Source organism: Gadus chalcogrammus, chromosome 20 (assembly GCF_026213295.1).
Source record: "Gadus chalcogrammus isolate NIFS_2021 chromosome 20, NIFS_Gcha_1.0, whole genome shotgun sequence".
NCBI lineage: Eukaryota > Metazoa > Chordata > Actinopteri > Gadiformes > Gadidae > Gadus > Gadus chalcogrammus.
In genome coordinates, this window is record NC_079431.1 from 3374756 (window position 1) to 3395964 (window position 21209).

The 21209-nt window shown below is 49.4% G+C and overlaps 1 protein-coding gene across 4 annotated transcripts in view; it reads left to right on the forward strand.

Annotated features, from left to right (window-relative positions):
• LOC130373007 (formin-like protein 2) overlaps positions 1-21209 on the forward strand; it is a 48777-nt gene that overhangs the window by 26887 nt on the left and 681 nt on the right. Inside the window, exons 7-26 of one of the 4 annotated variants that reach the window (XM_056579198.1) lie at positions 3662-3770; positions 4166-4242; positions 5308-5401; positions 7515-7589; positions 8964-9074; positions 9577-9726; positions 10023-10124; positions 10717-11056; positions 11593-11766; positions 13781-13905; positions 14125-14327; positions 14758-14992; positions 15295-15363; positions 15536-15616; positions 15795-15924; positions 16233-16396; positions 17002-17103; positions 17335-17430; positions 17710-17830; positions 20843-20927. In XM_056579198.1, coding sequence (XP_056435173.1) covers positions 3662-3770; positions 4166-4242; positions 5308-5401; positions 7515-7589; positions 8964-9074; positions 9577-9726; positions 10023-10124; positions 10717-11056; positions 11593-11766; positions 13781-13905; positions 14125-14327; positions 14758-14992; positions 15295-15363; positions 15536-15616; positions 15795-15924; positions 16233-16396; positions 17002-17103; positions 17335-17430; positions 17710-17830; positions 20843-20927 — 2643 coding nt within the window. Of the gene's footprint in view, positions 1-3661; positions 3771-4165; positions 4243-5307; positions 5402-7514; positions 7590-8963; positions 9075-9576; positions 9727-10022; positions 10125-10716; positions 11057-11592; positions 11767-13780; positions 13906-14124; positions 14328-14757; positions 14993-15294; positions 15364-15535; positions 15617-15794; positions 15925-16232; positions 16397-17001; positions 17104-17334; positions 17431-17709; positions 17831-19186; positions 19317-20842; positions 20928-21209 lie in introns of all 4 variants that reach the window. The other 3 variants (XM_056579200.1, XM_056579201.1, XM_056579199.1) reach the window with 3 other exon arrangements.

Sequence of the window (21209 nt, forward strand, 5' to 3'; positions counted from 1 at the left end):
TAACCAATATATCTACTAGACACACAGTTAAATATGGAGACACACTGTACTCTTACATAACTTAACACACTGTAAACAAAGATATGGAGACCCAAATGAACAAAGATATACCTCTACACTAATGCATCTCGACATGGCAACACACAACGCCAAACGCACATTAATCACCACACACGGTCAACATTGTTCAGTCTCTCTGAGATCCACAGCCCTCAACAGTCCAAAGACTTGTTTTGTAGTATTTCTACACTATTTGGTTCAGTAGGGAACGGAATTACAGCGCGACTATTTTGAGCAGTCACACGTTTCATGTGATCTCTGAAAGCCCCTTAATGTGGTCATGAGGCATGGTCAACTTTAAAGGGCTCAGGGCACATTTCTAGCTCTGGAAAGTAAGCCAAATACATGTTTTGATGGATTAGTTGACTCTGAGCGCAATCGAATGTTTTATCCATTCGGTAATGGATAATCGTTCAGTTGTTGATGCATTTAGAAATTACAATGTCTCTCTCAAGTGCAATGCGTGCACGCACACAGGCCACGCACACAGGAAGTTGGTGGGACCACCAGAATGATTTAGAAAGAAGGCCCAGAAGATGGTGGAGTTAAGTTCTCACCTTTTAACATGACTTATTATCCTCATGTTTCTACTGTTTAATGTCTTTTCTGCTGGGTGTTTAAAATGAATGGTGTGAACACGACTGAGCCTGAACACAAGACTTTTCCCGAGACTTTCCCCTTAGTTTACCTCTTCATCTCTTTAGGTTCCAAACAGAGGCTGTTTCTTCTTGAGACATTTTTTACTTCCTTTAAAGACTAACCCGGTTTGTGGCAGTAATAAGTACAGTGCAGAATATCTGACAGAATGTGTGCACACACAGACAGACTACATACAGGAGTTAAAGTGCATCTTCAGGAACTCTAGCTCCACATCTAACTTCACATGGGTGCTTCTGACTGTGTGTTTCTGTTTTGTCGCCATGCTTCTGTTCTGTCTTTATGGTTCTATTGTCTTTATTGTTCTGTTCTGTCTTCATGGTTCTGTTCCGTGTGTCTCCATAGTCTTCCGATGTTCTGTCTGCCGTTCTTCAACAGCAGGCAGGTTTCTGGCTCACTGTGGGCCGTCAACAGCTTTCACCCCATGTCATGATCACTCACGCACCCGCACAAACACACACAGACAGACTTGTATCTATGCACACATGCACCAACACATTCTCTGCACACATGTCTATCCACACCTCCGCTGATGCAAAAACAGATGAAGGCATAAACAACACCCAGAGAGACACACACACACACACACGCGCACACACACAAACACACGCACACGCACACTCTCGCACACGCCTGTCGACACTTTAGCCGAAACACAAACACATTACCAAGGGGCATAAACAGATCCGACCCTCCGGTTCAGACACACTCAGCCACAAACACTCTCGCATACTCACCCCGCCCCCCCCAACCAAACCCTCCCCGCCTGCTAGCTACTTTGCGGCCCCGTGCCAGCACTGCCCGTTTTATTGGACCTGCTCTTTGTGTTGGCTAGTGAGTTCTGCTCTGCCAGCCTCCCTTCTGTGCTTCTAGGCATTCTCCCCCCCCCCCCCCCCCCCCCCCCCAGCCCTTAGACTAAAAGGCTTCTCCTCTCCCCCCTCAGAACCTCAAACCTTCGCCGTGCGCTGGCGTTCTGCTTGTGTGGCTCCCTGAACGCCAGCGTGTGCAGCTTCTAGTCTAGTTCTCGCTAACGGCGGCCCGTAAAAAATAGCTGATCCAGGTGCTTAAATACCTCCGCGAGTTCTGGACGCATCAGCCAAAAACGCGCCGCTGTTTCACGACTCTGGCGTGCCGAGGTCTGCTTTAACCGCTTCCTGTTTCCGTTGTGAGCAGACGCCCCATTCCGACTCGCTAATTGGAACAATATCATCTCCTCGGACGGTCACACGAAGTATAAAGACGCGCTGTTGAATATTAACTCCCAACGCAACCCAGCCATTGTTTTGCTGTCGAACCCCCCAGTAAAGTGTCAGTTAAATATTTGAATTGCAAATGAAGTTGGCTTTTATGTTTTCTCTTCCTCTGTGACGCCTCCCTCGAAGGACGGGGAGCACCACTAAGTGCCCAAAGTGCTCGGAAAAACGACGGTATGCCTAAGTGCCAAGTGTACGGTCCCCTTAGAAATTCCTAGATTGTGTTTACCCGCACCTGTAGTCCATAGTTCTAGTGTGAGTCAGTGTGTGTTTTATGCTGTTGTGTACGTCTCATTGTAAAGGTACTGTACTTACCATAGTTTTACAAGAACGGGTTGGAACCGGTCAGTGTGTGTTTTCTAAGGTTGTGTCGCTGTCTCACTGTAAAGGTACTGTGTTTAACATTGTTTTACGAGAACGGGTGTTGGAACCAGGGGTTGAGAGGGTCACGAAATGCAGGCAACAGCTGAACCTCGTGCTGCTGGGATGGATAATAGTGGTACTCTATCGTTTGGTGTACCTATCCCACGTGTGATAGGTTTAGCTCCACAAAACGGCCTCTTTCTTCGGTCACCTGCTGGGACTGCGCTCTGTTTCTGTCCCCAGCGGTCGACAGGAAGTGTTTCGCATCAGGCGAGAACCAGAATCTTCTGAACAAAGCACGGAGCGTTGTTTGACCCGGAGGCATGACGGCAAACACAAGATTCGATTACAAGATCCAGAATCTGTTTGTAGCAATTATTATTTAATATACAGTCCCGAAACTCTGTACTCAGTTAGTAAGAACATCTGGATGCTCATTCATTGCCAACATGACTGGTTCAAACCGGGCCAATCTGTTGGTTTATATTATACTACCAACAGGTTGGTAGTAACGCACACGCAAACACACACGCGCACGCACACGCACAGAGAGAGACAGAGAGAGACAGAGACGCACACACACCGTGACCCAAGTCAGAGGCACGGGGCCACACGGATGATGAATCAGTTTTTCTATTTCAGTTTCAGTTCGGTTTATTTTATTTCCCAGAAGCCCGTCTGGTGATGGGCGCACCATGTGACCAGGCTCTCAGAATAGCTCCGTCTTCAACACCCTGATCTGCTCCTCCGCTCCGTGGCCCCAGACCACCGCCGCCGCCCCAGCTCTCATGCTTTTATTGTGAAAGCCTCGCAGGAAGTAGAAGAAGAAGAAGAAGAAGTAGAAGAAAAGCCCCCCCCCCCCCCCCCCTACCTCCCTTTGGGTCTTGAGTGAACAAAGCCGCCCCCAGATCACGGGCCCTGCATGCTAATGAGGCTGCTCCATTGTACCGGTCGTTAAGTTCTATCATCACAAAGTATCGTCGGGTTTAAAACAATAGACATGGGAGGGGGGGGGATGGCGCGCTGGTTATACGGCCTTTTGTGTGTGTGAACGCGACGCAGCCTACTGGTTTAATGGCGCCTTTGTGGCGGCCGTGCGGGTGGCCCGTTGACAGACAACATCTGTCGTCCTGGTGGTGTCTCTCCACTCCGTCTACGAGCTCATGTTTTGATTCATTGTATCCGTGACTTCTTAAACCCTTTTTATGTGAGTTCTATATCGAGGTTGTCCCCGTTTTCAGTCACACATTACTCATTATTTTTATTGTTATTAATAAATAAATTAATATTATTGTTATTATTCACACGTTTTCTCCGGCGTGTTGCAGTTCGAACACGCTCCCCAGCCGGCGGACCCTGAAGAACTCGCGGCTGGTGTGCCGGAAGGACGATGTCCACGTGTGCATCATGTGCCTGCGAGCCATCATGAACTACCAGGTGAGCCCCCCCCCCCCCCCTCCTCCTCCCAAGCCCTTCTGGGCCCCTCATTAATACATGCACGCTACTTGGGGCCCGCATCCAATTAGTTCCGCGTCTCGTTTACTGTGACACCTCATTGTTCCGGCTCCTGGTGTGTGTGATGTAAATTGAGGTCTTTCATTTTTGAGATTTTGTTATTTATCACTTTCTCCCTCTCCCTATCTCTCTCTCTCCCATTCTTTTTGCTTTTCTCTCTCTCTCTCTCTCTCTCTCTCTCTCTCTCTCTCTCTCTCTCTCTCTCTCTCTCTCTCTCTCTCTCTCTCTCTCTCTCTCTCTCTCTCTCTCTCTCTCTCTCTCTCTCTCTCTCTCTCTTCCCCCCCCCCCCTCCCTCCATGTGTTTTCCATGCATCCAGTACGGCTTCAACATGGTCATGTCGCACGCACACGCTGTGAATGAAATTGCTCTGAGTCTCAACAATAAGAACCCCAGGTAAGCCCCTTCTGCCCCCCCAACCCCCCCCTGCCCACCCCAACTTATCCCTCTGGGTAGGCCGTTGGAAAGCTGCTGCTGGGGGTCAGCCAGCCTTTCACTGGACACACGCACACGCACACGCACACAGTAGCAGCAGCAGCAGCCTTTTGATGTGAAGCCTGGGTGCACCTGCTCCCTCAGACTCCCTGGTCCAGAGTAGCGGGTAGAGTAGGATTTAGTTTTTTTTTCAGTTTCTGGCCCAGAATGCAATGGGGCCCAGGGCGACCGGGAAGGTCAGAGCTCTGGCACGTGGCGCGTCGCTGACGCCAGCTGCCGCACGGAGACGTCGGCCAGCAGACGGAACGCAACGCGCTTGCCCTCCCTCTGAAGCGCCCTTTGGCTTTAAGTTGGCGGGAGTGTGTTTGTGTGAGTGTGTGTTTTTTTGTGTGTGTGTGTGTGTGTGTGTGTGTGTGTTTGTGTGGGTGGGTTCGTTCTTTTGTGTGTGTGTGTAGGGTTTTCCCCTCTGGGTCAGTTTTTTTCTTTTCCCCCCCAAGCACTTCTGAAGGCTCACTGCACATGTCACCTTTCATGTCTGATGGCACACACACAAACACACATGCGCTACTGCGCACATGCACTACTGCACACATACACAACACACACGGGCTACACGTGCACTACTGCACACACAAGCATAACGGAACACACGCAATCACGAGCATATATTCGCAAACGGCCATTGACATTTTTCACACTAGCCCACTCTGTTTGCCAGAGGATTACAATCAACAATAATGTTTACAGGCGTGTTTAACCCCTTGGATTACAAAACAAATAACAGCTGATTTGCATCAAACTCCCATTTAAAAAAATCTCTGGCCGTGGCAGCCTCATTGTTTGGGCCTGGCAGATGAATACTTTATTCCAAGTATTTCTGCGTTTCGTTTCTATGCTGGTGTTTTCACACCTTACAACCATGCCTACAGTGAGAGTGAATGGTTCCATCTGCCACTGTGTCCTCCATCTTGTCTTCTCACTGTGTTGTGGTCATGTTATCCTCTCTCCCCCCCCCCCCCCCCCCAGGACCAAAGCTCTGGTGCTGGAGCTGCTGGCAGCCGTGTGTCTCGTCCGGGGGGGCCACGAAATCATCCTCTCCGCCTTCGACAACTTTCAAGAGGTACGGGCCACAGCCACAGAGGCCGGGGGAGGGAGCGTGTGAGTGCGAGTGTGAGTGTGAGCGTATGTGGGTGTGTGTAGGTGTGTGTGTGTGGGAGGGGGGGGGGGGGGGAGAGACATAGAGAGAGAGAGTGTGTGTGAGAGAGGGTCATGGGGAGGGGGGGGAGGTATTTCAATCATCTTAATTTTCAAAAGGTGACTCATGACCGAGGAATGCAGCCAGGCATACTCTCTGATCTGCCGCTCTCTCATTCCACGCGCGCACACACAAACGCACACGCACACAAACACAGTGTTGAAGAGACCCCCTCGGCTCTGACCAAATACCTGTTGGAATAACTGCCTAAAAAATGTGTGTGTTTCTTTGTGCTGTGAGGGACATCTTGGGTGACCTTCTCTTTTGACAGCCACTCCGTTGACACAGCCCTTTTTTTGTAGCACAGAGCTCCATCCTGGTCAATAGGCTACTAATGAAATGATGTCCGACCGCTGAATGATTCGTTTGCTCCTCCTGGGTCGCGTTGGCGTTAGAGCAGAACTTTTGTTTCCTTTGGATCCATTTTGTTTTCCCACTCTTCTCCCCCTGTGTCTTTGTGGTCGTCTCTCTCTGCATGTTTTGTGACTTTTGACACTTGCGTGTGTGAACCAGATGTGTGTGTGTGTGTGTGTGTATGTGTGTGTGTTTGTGTGTGTGTGTGTGTGTGTGTGTGTGTGTGTGTGTGTGTGTGTGTGTGTGTGTCCTGACCTGTGTGCAGCACAGGTCGCTGGATACATATCCTTTGTCTCTCTCCCCTTTCCTGTCCCCGGGTTTCTTTCGTCTCCCCTTGCTCCTCACCACTGCCTCCCAGCGCTCTCTGACACACATAGTCTCTTGTCTCTCGCTCATGTTCTCCCTCTCTTTCTCTCTCTCTCCCCCCTTTTTCTCCTCTCTTTGACTTTTTTTCACTTTTGTTAACTTTTTCTGCATCACAGCCACACTCCCTCCCCTCTCCCTCCTCCCCTTCTCATTTATTTAGGTCTCTCTCTCTCTCTCTCCCTCACCCTCTCCCTCTCCCTCTCTCTCTCTCCCTCCCTCTCCCTACTAGTTATGGTAATTACAGACAGAAGGAAGAAAATGGGTCACGATTCTTTCAAAGCGAGTGGTGTCGAGGGAGGGAGGGAGGGAGGGAGGGAGGATGGGGTGGAAGGCGGGAGGAGGGGGTGGAGGGAGGGAGGGGGGGAGGGAGGGGGAGAAAGAAGGAGAGAGTCAGGAGACCTTGGTGTTGAGAGAGAACGGACGTCTACGGTGGAACTACTCAATCTTCCCATCGCCGCGTACTTTGTTATCTAAGCTGTTCGGACCCCAGGGTACGCGCGCGTATGCCCCTTTATCTGTATAATCTTTAAGTATAAATTAAAAAGTACAGTGAGGCCGATGCCCCTAAGCGTACTACCCAAAATGCATCAATTATGTGGTATTGGTTGTGTATCCTGTACGGTTGGCGAATTTATTTTCGTAGGATAAGTCTGGGGTTCTCGCCTCTGATTGGTTAGAAGGGCTCTCCTCCGATTGGTGATGGTTGGGGTAAGGGTTAACCCCTAACCCTAACCCTAAACTCCCGCAAACACCAAGGACTGATGAAAACATGATCTAAAGGAGAGCCCTTCTAACCAATCAGAGGCGAGAATCCCAGACTTATCCTACGGGAAAAAAAAACTGCGTACGGTTGGTGAACGGTGGATGTCAGGAAGTGAGTTTGTCAACGGTGTTCTATTTCATTAAACAATATACGTGCACTCGAGAGACGGGTGTGTGCATCCACACTAGAGACTAACTGGCCGGGGCACTCGGGTGTGATTACAGTGGGGAGGCACTGAGTGCACTTAGGCAAGAGTGGACCATAAAACGGGCACTAGTGCTGCATGTTGGGGAGGCGGTCACTCCGCCAATGAATTACAGGTAAATCGCACAGAGAGAGTGAAGCGGCCAGCCCAAAAGTTACTGGGTTCGATCCCCGTGTCCACAGTGTACCTGTGGTAGGCTGCCCCCTGACCCCTACCTGGTCCTTCATGACATGCATCTCTTCATCTACAAGTATAACATTATGAACCCTTTGTTTGTTCTTTCCCCTCAGGTGTGTGTGGAGGAGCAGCGCTTCGAGAAGCTAATGGAGCACTTCAGGAACGAAGACAACAACATTGACTTCATGGTAGGGTGAAAAGTGCGCCTCTCTTCGCTAACCCTAACCCTCTATCAGGACAGCAGCCTTCCCCCGGTGAAGCCTATATCAGCCTGGAACTGAGGCTGCATGACAGAGCCTATATCAGCCTGGAACTGAGGCTGCATGACAGAGCCTATATCAGCCTGGAGCTCTGTGACGGAGCCTATATCAGCCTGGAGCTCTGTGACAGAGCCCATATCAGCCTGGAACGGAGGCTGCATGACAGAGCCTATATCAGCCTGGAGCTCTGTGACGGAGCCTATATCAGCCTGGAGCTCTGTGACAGAGCCTATATCAGCCTGGAGCTCTGTGACGGAGCCTATATCAGCCCAAGACTGATCCAGGCTCTTTCCGCCTTGGCTCCGTGCTGAATCAATCTCAGAGCTCATTGTTGCTAATTAGCCCGGCGGAGACGACTGACAGACTCTGCGATTGTGAAAAGTGGCGGTTATAAGTAATCCCCCCCCCATTCCCCCTCTCCCCACCCCCAAAACCCTCCCTCCCGATATGCCTCTCAACTGAAGGGTGTCAGCTCTGTGTGTGTGTGTGTGTGTGTGTGTGAGTGCGTGTGCGTGTGTGTGTGTGTGTGTGAGCGTGTGTGTCTGTGTCATTGATTTAGTGGGCCAGAGGCCAACAGATGCTGTGTTTGAATAGGCCTTGTGTGCCACGAGTCACAAGTCCACTCTGAGGGGCCTTGGGTGGTCGGCCAGTCATTTGACACCAGCGCGAAAGCAAACACATTCTCCACGGCGTTCTCAGCGTCATGAGAACGCCGTGGAGTGTGTGGCCTAAGCCCCTCACACAGGAAGTTCATTATGTGCGCTAAGTGAGGAGGAGAATTTGACGTTGCAACAGAGGAGAATCCCTTTGATCTGTTTGTGGAGTCAGCCATGGGCCCTGTTCACCTAACGGCTCACGGAGTGTCGATGCTTTCAGTTCCCCCCCCCCCCCCCCCCTCCCCCAGCTTGCTTTTAGAACCAAGATGAAGCCAAGATGGCCGCTAGGTGGCTAAGGCCCATTGGCTGCCCATCAGCTTCCCATTGGCTGCCCATGGCACATATGAGAGCTGAAGTACTCATTTGTATATGTGTATGCATACGTGCTGCTACCAGGATCTGTCTGTACAGTCTGTACTGCATAATGCATACAGATTATATGTTAAATGCACATGTTGAGCAATAATTCGTTTTAATCAAATGTATTCATCCCTGCTGTTTATTTTGTTATGAATCTTTTCAACCTCAATTTGCGTGTGAAGTTATCCATCAGGTGTGTTCCCTCGTTCAGCCTAAGAAATCCCCCCCCCCCCCCCCCCCCCATTTCCGAGCTTACCTCAAGGCTGTGTACCCCCCCTACCTCCAGGTGGCGTGTATGCAGTTCATCAACATCGTGGTCCACTCGGTGGAGGACATGAACTTCCGGGTCCACCTGCAGTACGACTTCACCAAGCTGTTTCTGGACGAGTACCTCGACGTGAGTTGGGGGAGACCGGAAGAACCTAGTGCAGAAAGAGATGATAATATACAGACTCAGGCCGAACGGGTTCTCAAAGGATGTAAGGTGTATCCACCGCGATAGCCCACTAGGTCTATCAAACAGATAGGAAGAAACGATGGAAGAACATGTGCACTAAGCTATAAACCCACAAACAATATCAACGACCAAGCTCTTCTGAAGAGACAGCTAAAGGTGATCTCTCTTCAGCTCCGACTCTATTTAAATGATCTGAGCTCTCTGAAGCCAGACCCAATGAGATTCCTACTTGTTTGACTCTCAAAAGACTCTCAGAATATCCATCCCAAACCTAAAAGTGTGTGTGTGTGTGTGTGTGTGTGTTTGCATGTCTGTGTGTCTCTGTGTGTGTCTCTGTGTGTGTCTCTGTGTGTGTCTGTGTGTGTGTGTGTGTGTTTGTCTGCGTGTGTGTGTTTCTCTGTCTGTCTGTCTGTCTGTCTGTCTGTCTGCTTCCTCCCTGCAGAAGCTAAAGCACACAGAGAGCGACAAGCTGCAGGTGCAGATCCAGGCGTACCTGGACAACGTGTTCGACGTGGGCGCGCTGCTGGAGGACGCCGAGACCAAGAACGCCGCCCTGGAGCGGGTAGAGGAGCTGGAGGAGAACATGTCCCACGTGAGAACCCTCGCCCGCATCTATGGTTCTCCTAAGTTCTCCATAGTAAAAAATTTAATGTGCATTAATGTGTTTTAATGGAGGCATTCATAGATCACACAATTTATATTTTATTGCCTTCACGAATTTTGTCTTTCTACTTTTTGCTCAATTGTTTTTATTTATAATTATATTTTAATTTATATATTATTATTATTTTTCTTTTACTATTATTATTATATAATAATGATTTCGACGAGGATGACGATAATTTCATACATATATAACTCATTGACTCCCTTGTTGCTGTCTGACAGTTGTCAGAGAAGCTACAGGACACGGAGAACGAAGCAATGTCCAAGATCGTGGAGCTGGAGAAGCAGCTGATGCAGCGGAACAAGGACCTGGAAGTTATCCGGGTCAGTCTCCCCCCAGTCTCCTCCTAGTCTCCCCCCAGTCTCCCCCCAGTCTCCCCCCAGTCTCCTCCTAGTCTCCCCCCAGTCTCCTCCTAGTCTCCCCCAGTCTCCTCCTAGTCTCCCCCCAGTCTCCTCCTAGTCTCCCCCCAGTCTCCTCATAGTCTCCTCATAGTCTCCTCATAGTCTCTTCCCAGTCTCCTCCTAGTCTCCCCCCAGTCCCCTCCTAGTCTCCCCCAGTCTCCTCCTAGTCTCCCCCCAGTCTCCTCTTAGTCTCCTCCTAGCCTCCCCCCAGTCTCCTCATAGTCTCCTCATAGTCTCCTCCTAGTCTCTTCCCAGTCTCCTCCTAGTCTCCTCCCAGTCTCCTCCCAGTCTTAGAAATGTATACAATCACCAACCCGACCTCAACTCTGAGCTGAACTCACCAGAAACTCTCACCTGCCCAGATGTTAACTTTCAATGAACAAGAAGTCTTTCACTTCATTAATCAACTTTATTAATTGTTTTAATCATCCTAAAATCCTCTCCACCTACATCACTATCACCATCCTCATCCTCATCCTTTGTCCCGCCTCCCGCCCCATGAACCCGGAAACAGGAAGTGTACAAGGACGCCAGCTCCCAGGTGCACGCGCTGCGGCAGATGGTGAAGGACCGGGACGCCACGCTGCAGCGCCAGGGCAACCTGGAGAAGAAGATCCAGGAACTGGAGAAGCAGGGCACGCTCAAGGGCCACAAGAAGGGCCACGGGGACGCCTCCGTCCTGGCTCCGGGCGCCGCCGGCACCGCCCCCACCGGCGCGCTCACGCTACCGCCCGGCGTGGAGGGGGGCGGGGTACCAGGAGGCGGGGTCCTGAACTATACGGGGGACATGATGTTGGCCCCGTTGCCACCTCCCCCTCCTCCTCCTCCACCACCTCCTCCGATGAACGGCTTGTGTAGGTTTATGTTGTTAAAGCGGCATTCATTCCATTTTGACCACTAGAGGGCAGGAGGGAGCGCTTCTAAAGCAATCTTGTAAATGGACATTAGTCACTGTCTGGTGGTTCCGTAAAACGATGCCCACTGGAGTATGAAATCCGAGCTTTTTTAATGTATCGCAGAGTGTTTAAAGCTACATTTAGTGATTCAATTAGGGAAAGGTTAAAAGAATAGTTAGCCCTTTTCTCTGATTTGCCATTTTCTGTTTTTACATTTCCTAATATCGTTCTAACTCTCTCTCTCTCTCTCTCTCTTTCTCTTTCTCTTTCTCTCTCTCTCTCTCTCTCTCTCTCTCTCTCTCTCTCTCTCTCTCTCTCTCTCTCTCTCTCTCTCTCTCTCTCTCTCTCTCCTCTCTCTCTCTCTCTCTCTCTCTCTCTCTCTCTCTCCTCTCTCTCCTCTCTCTCTCTCTCTCTCTCTCTCTCTCTCTTCTCTCTCTCTTTCCCCCCCCCCCCTCCCTCCCTCCTCCTTGTTTGTTTCTATCTCTCTCTCTCAGTGCCAAACGGGAGCTCGCCGGTCGACTCCCTCATAGCACCGCCACCTCCCCCTCCTCCCCCACCTCCTCCTCCTCCCCTCCCCTCGTCGGGGGGGTCCATACCTCCCCCGCCTCCCCCTCCACTCCCGGGAGGCGGCGGAACGCCCACCGTCATCATGAACTCCGGCCTCGCAGGTGAGCGCACCTGGAGCTGTGAAAACACTCCTGATGGAACGACGTCATAATGCACACAATGAAGGCATCTGCGCGTGAAGTGTGGGTTGTTTGATCACATCTTGGCGGTGCAAGATTAGTTTTTACCATGTTTTAAGTCGGCAAACGGGAACTGATTGTTTGGGGGGTTTTATTCGGTTGGTTTTTATCAGTACAATCTCAAACAAGGGCTCCTATCTCGGCTCTATCTCGGCCCTTCCAACCGGCCCAGTTTCGGGGGGGTTGTGGAGGACAGCGCCGGATGTGATAGAGCTCTGTGCGGAGTGGTCCGACCGCGTGATAGGCTGCATTGTCTCGCTCACTCACCGGGGAGCAGCTATCTGTGACTCGGGCGCTAATATGTTTGTGCTGAGATTGTTGCGGGTGATAGAAAGAGAACAGTCAGCCAGGATTCACACACTGTGGAGCCCTCTGGCTTTGCCCTGCATGCCTGAGTGTTAATGTGTATGTGGGGCTTTTATCACCACTGCCGCGGAGACGTGGGAATGCGCTCCAAACTTCAACTGTGAATAACTTTGAAAACCAGTGTTTCCCGTTAGCAGAGACACAGTGGAACATGTCTTTAAGAGGGATTTGCATGTAGAGGCTTTTCTAGATGCTTGCTTTCATTCCGCAAATAATTTCTATTTCAATTTCTTTCAACCTTTTTTTTGTCCGGCTTCCAGAGGGACCCATCAAACTGTTCTGTAGGTCTGCCTCAGTCTTCAACCCCTCCCCTTACTCTCCCCTCTCTGCTGTCTGTCGAGACCACCTTCTCTGTCTGTTTATGTTTGGAAAATGGTATTTTCACTCCAAAACACATTGAATATACCATGTATAAGTGGATGAATCATGTGCCTTCAAAACTAAATGACCAAAACCATCTTTTTCTAAAACATCTCTAAAAATACCATGTTTCAAACTGCATGATTTTCTTCTCTGGGTCGACCCTGTAGCTAGGAGTCCTTGTCCGTTTCAGTCTGTGTGTATATCTTTGTGTGTATTTGTGAGCCACAGACTTAAGTGCTACTGTTGACCTAAAAATGATAGTGCTAGTAGGCTGAGACGCAGGACTTGCTGTAGCAGGCCGATGATGGCAATAGATAAGCGTGTGTGTGCGTGTGTGTGTGTGTGTGTTTGGGGCCGTTTGTGAATGTGTTGTGTCAAAACCTGACTGCCACATTCCAACCACATTCACTCCCATCCCTTATCTCCAGCCCCTGCTGGCTCTGATATAAACCCCTCATTGAGGCCGTGCCAATCAGTCAGGACTTTTCTCAAATGTCTGGAGAAACTAGGTATCGAGCTAGGTTACGTATCTAGCTGGGTTACGTATCTACCTGTGTTAGGTATCTAGCTTAATAAGGCATATAGCTTGGTTAGGCATCTAGCTGGTCTAGGTATCTGGCTAGGTATCTTTCTAGGTTAGGTATCTAGCTAGCTTATGTATCTAGCTGGGCTAGGTATCTAGCTAGGCTAAGTAGCTAGCTGGGTTAGGCATCTGGCTGGGCTAGGTGTAAAGCCAAGTTTGGCGTCTAGCTGGGTTAGGTAGATAGCACCCCCTGGTAACTAGGGTTAGGGTTAGGGTTAGTCAGTACGATACGAAAGTTCCAAAAGTTGAATCTCCTCTAATGAGGATATGTTTCTAGATTTTATTCAGAACCAAGAGCAGGGACATGGAAAGTGTCAAGCTAAGGGGAACTTTGGGATGATTTTGAAACTACATTAATACCAAATATATATTTAATGTCTCAGAGAAGGTCATTGCAGTATGCATGTCGTGCCTCCACTCTATCTTCCACCACCACCAGCTCCAACACCAGACCCCTTCTGCATGTTTGTGTGTGTGTGTGTGTCTGTGTGTGTGTGTGTGTGTGTGTGTGTGCGTGTCTTGTGTGTGTGTGTGTGAGAGTGTGTGTGTGTCTGCATGCAGCTGACGTCTCTCCCGGTAAAGAGAGCAAAATGCTAAATTCTAACCTCTCTTTGTGCCGCCCAGCCGTGAAGATCAAGAAGCCCATCAAGACAAAGTTCAGGATGCCCGTGTTCAACTGGGTGGCGCTGAAGCCCAACCAAATCAACGGCACCGTCTTCAACGAGATCGACGACGAGAGAATACTGGAGGTAGCGCCTCCTACTGGGCTTGTAGAACTAGCAGTCTGCTCTACATTTATTTGACGACGTTCAATCTAAAAGTACACCTTACTCACAGGAATAATAGCTAGAGATGTTAAGCAAACAAACGTGTTTTAATACACAATATTTAGAGTCTCACTACGGACGCAGTCCCTTGGAGCTGATGGGGACGAGCAGAACTAACGGTTGACTGTTGTGCCCTTCCAGGACCTGAACGTGGACGAGTTTGAGGAGATGTTCAAGACCAAGGCCCAGGGGCAGGCCTTGGACGTGATCTCCAGCAAGCAGAAGGTGTCCCAGAAGGGCCCCACTAAGGTGTCCCTGCTGGACTCCAACCGGGCCAAGAACCTGGCCATCACGCTGCGGAAGGTGGGCAAGACCCCCGAGGAGATCAGCAAGTCCATCCAAATGTAAGCCCTTTCAAAATAAGAGTTCTGCTTTTTTTTTTTTACGCCTGTGATATGCATGGTTTGGGAATTGTTGTTTGGGTGTGGACTATCGTTGGTGCACTTTAATCAAACTATCTTTGATTAAGAATGTCGATGTAAGTGATCAGGAACACTAACACAATTTCTTTTTTTAACATTTATTTAGAAAATCTATTCTTGAAAATGAAAGATTTTTTAAGGACCAGTATGGTGTAGTTGTTAGGGGTGGAGTTCTGGTTGTGGGTTCGAATCCCCTCTCTCCGCCCATGTCCGCCCTTATCTGTAGGCACCCTAGAACAAGATGCAGACATCTCCTTAACGACACTGGATCAGACTTCGCTGTGAGCCACATGGGCTAAAGAGGTAACCACGTTGGCTATCCTTAATCACTGCGTCCCCCTCCCGCCCTCAGCTTCGACCTGCGCGCGCTGCCCGTGGACTACGTGGAGTGCCTGATGCGCTTCCAGCCCACGGAGACGGAGGTGAAGATCATGCGGCAGTTCGAGAAGGAGCGCAAGCCGCTGGAGAGCCTGACCAACGAGGACCGCTTCATGATGCACTTCAGCAAGATCGAGCGGCTCATGCAAAAGATGACCATCATGGCCTTTATCGGGAACTTCACCGAGAGCGTGCAGATGCTCACGCCGGTGAGATGCGGAGAAGACGCTTTTGTTTTGTAGTAGCGGGGTTTGTACAGGAGGAAGCAGCGCAGGGTTTGAACTAGCAGGAAACGAATGAGGCTGTTATTGTGCCACAAACAAATTCATGAAAAACATGAGTTTTCTGTCAGTAAGTGTTCTCGCTCTTGCTGCTGTAAAACAGATTTTCTCCTGGCATTATAAAAGTATTGTCTTTAAAGATTTGTTTGTGATTAGTTTGGGTCATCAGAGTGGGAAAGAGAGTTGAGCGCTACATCTAGTCTTAACGTTGTCTTCTCTCTGACCCACAGCAACTCCATGCCGTCATCGCGGCCTCCGTGTCAATCAAATCGTCCCAGAAGCTGAAGAAGATCCTGGAGGTGAGAACACACTCCCGGCGGTGTGACGTGTGACTGTAGGGACGATTTTGAGATCAGAAACTAGCGGACGATAAAAGATGTTGATATCTACACATGCATATCCCAAATGTCCCATCTGGGATTGATAAACAGATCAATGATTGTTTGATTATTGATTAATGTTAATTTGCAGATCATCTTGGCGCTGGGAAACTACATGAACAGTGGCAAGCGAGGAGCCGTGTACGGATTCAAACTACAGAGTTTAGACTTGGTACGTCCCTCCCTCATTCCCCTCGAATCCGCCAGTGTTCTACGGCACATTCAAGCCTTATATGGGCCTTCCTCCGGGACTTCCTGTCCCCACCCAGCTGGCGATCAGAACAAAGATGGCCGCTAGGGGACTGTGAATGTTCATGAACCCGATTTCTCTTTGTTTGTTTTATGTTCAGCTGCTGGACACCAAGTCGACGGACCGCAAGCAGACGCTGCTGCACTACATCGCCAACGTGGTGCGGGAGAAGTACCAGCAGGTGTCTCTGTTCTACAACGAGATCCACTACGTGGAGAAGGCAGCGGCAGGTGAGGTTCTAGAAGGTTCCAGGAGAAAAACTTCACCGTTGCTGTGACCCACTTGTGGAGGTGCTGTTGGCCCCCAACCAGAGAAATATGTTGCACTTAAAATAAACCAGAAATGTTCTTTACCTCGAGGAATATATTGAAACCGTATTTAAAAATACATATATGCATATATGTTGTTGCCATGGCCTTATTGTGTGTGTGTGTGTGTGTGTGTGTGTGTGTGTGTGTGTGTGTGTGTGTGTGTGTGTGTGTGTGTGTGTGTGTGTGTGTGTGTGTGTGTGTGTGTGTGTGTGTGTGTGTGTGTGCAGTGTCGCTGGACAACGTGCTGCTGGACGTGCGGGAGCTGCAGCGGGGCATGGACCTGACCAAGAGGGAGTACAGCATGCACGGCCACAACACCATGCTCAAGGACTTCATCGCCCTCAACGAGGCCAAGCTGCGCAAGCTGCAGGAGGACGCCAAGATCGCCCAGGTGAGCTGGGGCCGCGGTGGGGTGCACCTGGGTTAGGGTCAGGGTTTGGGATAGGGTTAGGGTTAGGTTTAGGGTTAGAGTTAGGGTTAGAGTAAGATTTAGGGTTTGGGATAAGGTAAGGGTTTGAGTTAGGGTTCGGGTTATAGTAAGGGTTAGTGTTGGGGTTTGGGTGAGGGATCCTGGATCAGGGTTTGGGATAGGGTTAGAGTTAGGGTTTGGGTTAGAGTAAGGGATGGAGTTAGGGTTTGGGATAAGGTAAGGGTTTGAGTTAGGGTTTGGGTTATAGTAAGGGTTAGTGTTGGGGTTAGGGTGAGGGATCTTGGATCGCCCAGTGCAGCGGGCGTCTGGGGCAGCTGTAGGGGTTCAATGGGGTTTGGGTTTGGTTTAGGGTTAAGGTAAATGTTTGGGGTTTGGTTTTAGGGTAATGGTTTAGGGTTATGGATTGAAGTTAGGTTTCAGGGTTAGGGTTTGGATTTTAGGGTTTGATGTTTGGTTTTAGGGTTTTAGGGTAGGGTCCCCTTAGGTTTTAGGCTTTGGTTATAGGGCTAGGGTTGGAGAGCAGTGATTGACACTTTTTTCTTTTGTTTTACTGTTTTCTCCGACAGGACGCTTTTGACGAGGCGGTAAAGTTCTTCGGCGAAAACAGCAAGGCCACCCCCCCCTCGGTCTTCTTCCCCGTGTTTGTACGCTTCGTCAAGGCCTACAGGGTGAGCCAACCCCACCATCATTAATACACACACACACACACACACACACACACACACACACACACACACACACACACACACACACACACACACACACACACACACACCACACACACACACACACACACACACACACACACACACACACACACACACACACACACACACACACACACACACACACACACACACACGTCGACATTGCATTGTTTGTTTGTGTTGTGTACACAGCAAGCGGACGAGGACAACGAGTTCAGGAAGAGGCAGGAGCAGATGCTGATGGAGAAGCTGTTGGAGCAGGAGGCCATGATGGAGGAGGACAAGAAGGTACAGACAGACAGAGAGAGAGACGCACAAACACACCCACACACCCCTACCCACAGACCTACACAGACAGACAGAGATTAGGTTCACTGATGAGCGTTGACACTGCAGGGGATTATTGGACATAACTGATGTTCTAAAGCCGTGCGTGTGTGCGTGTGTGTGTGTGTGTGTGTGTGTGTGTGTGTGTGTGTGTGTGTGTGTGTGTGTGTGTGTGTGTGTGTGTGTGTGTGTGTGTGTGTGTGTGTGTGTGTGTGTGTGTGTGTGTGTGTGTGTGTCCAGTCCCCCTCCAAGAGCAAGCATCCACAGCGGGAGCTGATCCAGGAGCTGCGGAAGAAGCAGGTGAAGGACAGCCGACATGTCTACGAAGGGAAGGACGGAACCATCGAAGACATTATCACAGGTACGCTCACCTGGCCCCGCCTCCTCTCTCTCTCTCTCTCTCTCTCTCTCTCTCTCTCTCTCTCTCTCTCTCTCTCTCTCTCTCTCTCTCTCCTCTCTCTCTCTCTCTCTCTCTCTCTCTCTCTCTCTCTCTCTCTCTCTCTCTCTCTCTCTCTCTCTCTCTCTCTCTCTCTCTCTCTCTCTCTCTCTCTCTCTCTCTCTCTCTCTCTCTCTCTCTCTCTCTCTCTCTCTCTCAGGGATAAATGCATGCAGGTCCTCTCTTGTGCCCAACATTCAGGCAATAACTTGGGGATTCTCAGCCAACTAACGATACGCAAGCGCTTTTATTTTTTTAACGATTCTGCTATTAATTCAAAATAAAAGCCTTTATTTAACACGTATCGTCATGTGTAAACATGCATTTACGACGCGGCTAATCCAATCACGTTTCGAGCCCACTAAAACTGTGTAATTGTTGCTATTAATACCTGCTGGTGGATTAGTTTGGTACGTGCGGTAGACCACGCTGTACATTCACAGGTTTGGACATGAACAACATCTTAAAACTACCAAATTGTAAGTGTAGTTACACTGACTATCCTAACTGCAGAGTTCTGGTTCAAAATCTACATGAACATGTTGATGTTCCAGTAGATGTTGAACCTGTAGATGTTGAATATATATATATATATATATATATATATATATATATATAGTACAATATTGTCATGGACCAATAAATATAGTTATATACGATAATATATAATCTTCAACATCTACACGTTCTAATTACAGAATTAAATGGAAAATGCCCAAAAGTAGAGTGTAAACTTTTGGCTTTTCCGTTAACACTTTGCTGTTCTCAAACCAATTAAAGAAAGAGTAACCTCAAAACAGTACTGTGTACCCCTTAGGAAGACTATAGACAAGTAACACAATAGTTTGGTTCCCCCTCTAGCTGCCCTCTGCTCGGGCGGACCCACAAATACACACACACACACACACACACACACACACACACACACACACACACACACACACACACACACACACACACACACACACACACACACACACACACACACACACACACACACACACACACACACACACACACACACACAAACCCTTCTAGAATGCAGTTTCAGTTTAGGATGCACACACACATACACACACAGACACAGACACACACACACACACACCCTTCTAGAATGCAGTTTCAGTTTAGGATGTGCTCCACAATGTGAACCAGTCGGCGATGGCGTCGTTGTGGTTGCTGTTGTTTTGGGGGAACATTAACCAGCTCAACCCACTGCTTCTCCTCACGCTGTCCTGTGTCTCTGGCTGTCTGTCCCTCTGTCCCTCCCGGTCACCACAGTGCTGAAGACCGTGCCCTTCACCGCGCGCACCGCCAAGCGCGGCTCGCGCTTCTTCTGCGACCCCGCCCTCAGTGACGAGTACCATTACTAAGCTTGTAGAACGCTCGCTCCCGCTCCTCCCGCCCCAAGGTTGCTGGAACACACCGCTCGTTCTCTCTCTCGTTCTCTCTCTCCGTGTGTGTGTGTGTTTGTTTGTTTGCCTTTGCGCCTTAACACACTCTTTCTTTCACTGTCCGTCGCCGGTAACCTGTGCATGTGTTCCGAGCCGACCCGTCTCGGGAATACTACCGGGGATAGAGATGGTGTTATTCTGTGTGCTTTTGAAAGTGTTTGTGTGGGTTTGAGTGTGTTTGTGTGTGTTTGCATGTGTGTGGGTCTTTCTCCCCTTTCAGCATGACATTGTGGTGGGAGAACAGTCTAGAGCTCCTAATGCATGTGAAAATACGTGTGAAAATATATACGAAGATATATTTATCATCGTAGCGAATCGCAGCAGACCCAAATGTCAGCCCGGGACTGAGGTCGTCCTTATCCGGACTGACATGAGATGACTGTTTTTAAGTCGTCGAAATATACGATGTTTGTCGCCCCCTGCTGACCATAAACGGAATAACACGTCTCTAGATATATAAATATTATAACAATATTTAGTGACTTTATAGCATCTCTCCATTCTGACAGAAGATAATGAATTCTAACCTCTGTCACCTTTTAACCAATAACATGCCTCTAAGACTAATGCGGTGATTTCTGCAGAGCTATCGCCTCTGGTATTATATATTATAAATATAATATGATGCTTTTCAACTCCTGTTTCTATGAACACTGTTTGTTTACGATGACATCGCTGTTGCTGTTCTGCTAATGTCTCGCATGCAAATCCCCCTGCCGCCGTTGTTACCCACAATGCATCCCTGCTGCCCTTCGTACCTCTTACCTTGTGCTTTGCTCGGCCATCTGCTGATAGGTCACCTTCCTGTCACATGACTTTCATTGCCTTGGCAGGCGTGACAAGGTCCTAATCTCTAACATGACGCATGAAGTGTTGTGCCGCAGCAGACGATGAAGGGGGTGTTTTGAAAGTCCCTGATTGTTTTGTGTTCACTGCTTGCCGACTAACAAAAGCCAACTGCCGCCAGTGGAAAAGCACCTCACCTAGTTGCCATTTTTGCTTTCTATTGGGTGCTCATTGGGTGGTTGCATGCATGCGTTGGTGGAGGTGTCGTCGCCTTGTTATCTAAACACTCATAACCACTCTGTGTTCACCCTGTGTTTTAAAATGGGGTTTTGGTTTGTTCTGTCGTGCTGGTCCGCCTCTCTGCAAAGCAGTCTTGAGTCTTTAAAAACACAGGAAACTAAAACAAACAGTAAAAGCTTCTGCCTCTTCGGTTCGCCGTCCTCTGTGCCAGTTAACAGGCTCAAGCTCGCCATGTCTATTAAGCCCCGCCCCATTGTGATTTGGTGTAAGTTCGTTGGCCAGCGGCCTACTCAATCTCCCCCCCACGCCCTCTGCCCTCCCTCGCTTTGCCAGACCGCAATGCTTCTGCCCGCCCCAGTGCGGGATGCTTTAGCAGGACCCTGTCCCCCCCATCGCCATAGCTTTACCGTCTTTGTTTTATTCATTTTAACCTCCATTTTGTCTTCTTCTCATCCAGCCCTAAAGAAGAATAATATTACTATATTCCCCACTGTCTACTCGAGGGTAAGGAAATCCTCTGTAGTGCTGGATGTGACCCAAACCTGGCAAGCATTTCCTCTTTTTACTCCACCTCCCCCCTCCCACTCTCCTCCCCCCTCCCGCTCTCCTCCCCTCCTCCCCTCCTCCCCCCCTCCCTCTTCTCCCCCCTCTCACCTCCCTCCCTCCTGCTCTTCCCCCCCCCTCCCTCCCTCCCTCCATCCCTCTCTCCCTCTCTCCTCCCTCCCCCCCACCATGATGTGCAGTCACCTCACCACCTGTTTTTTTTTATCTCTGATCATATTTCTATTTACTATTCATCCCCCCCATTATTCATCACTTTGAAT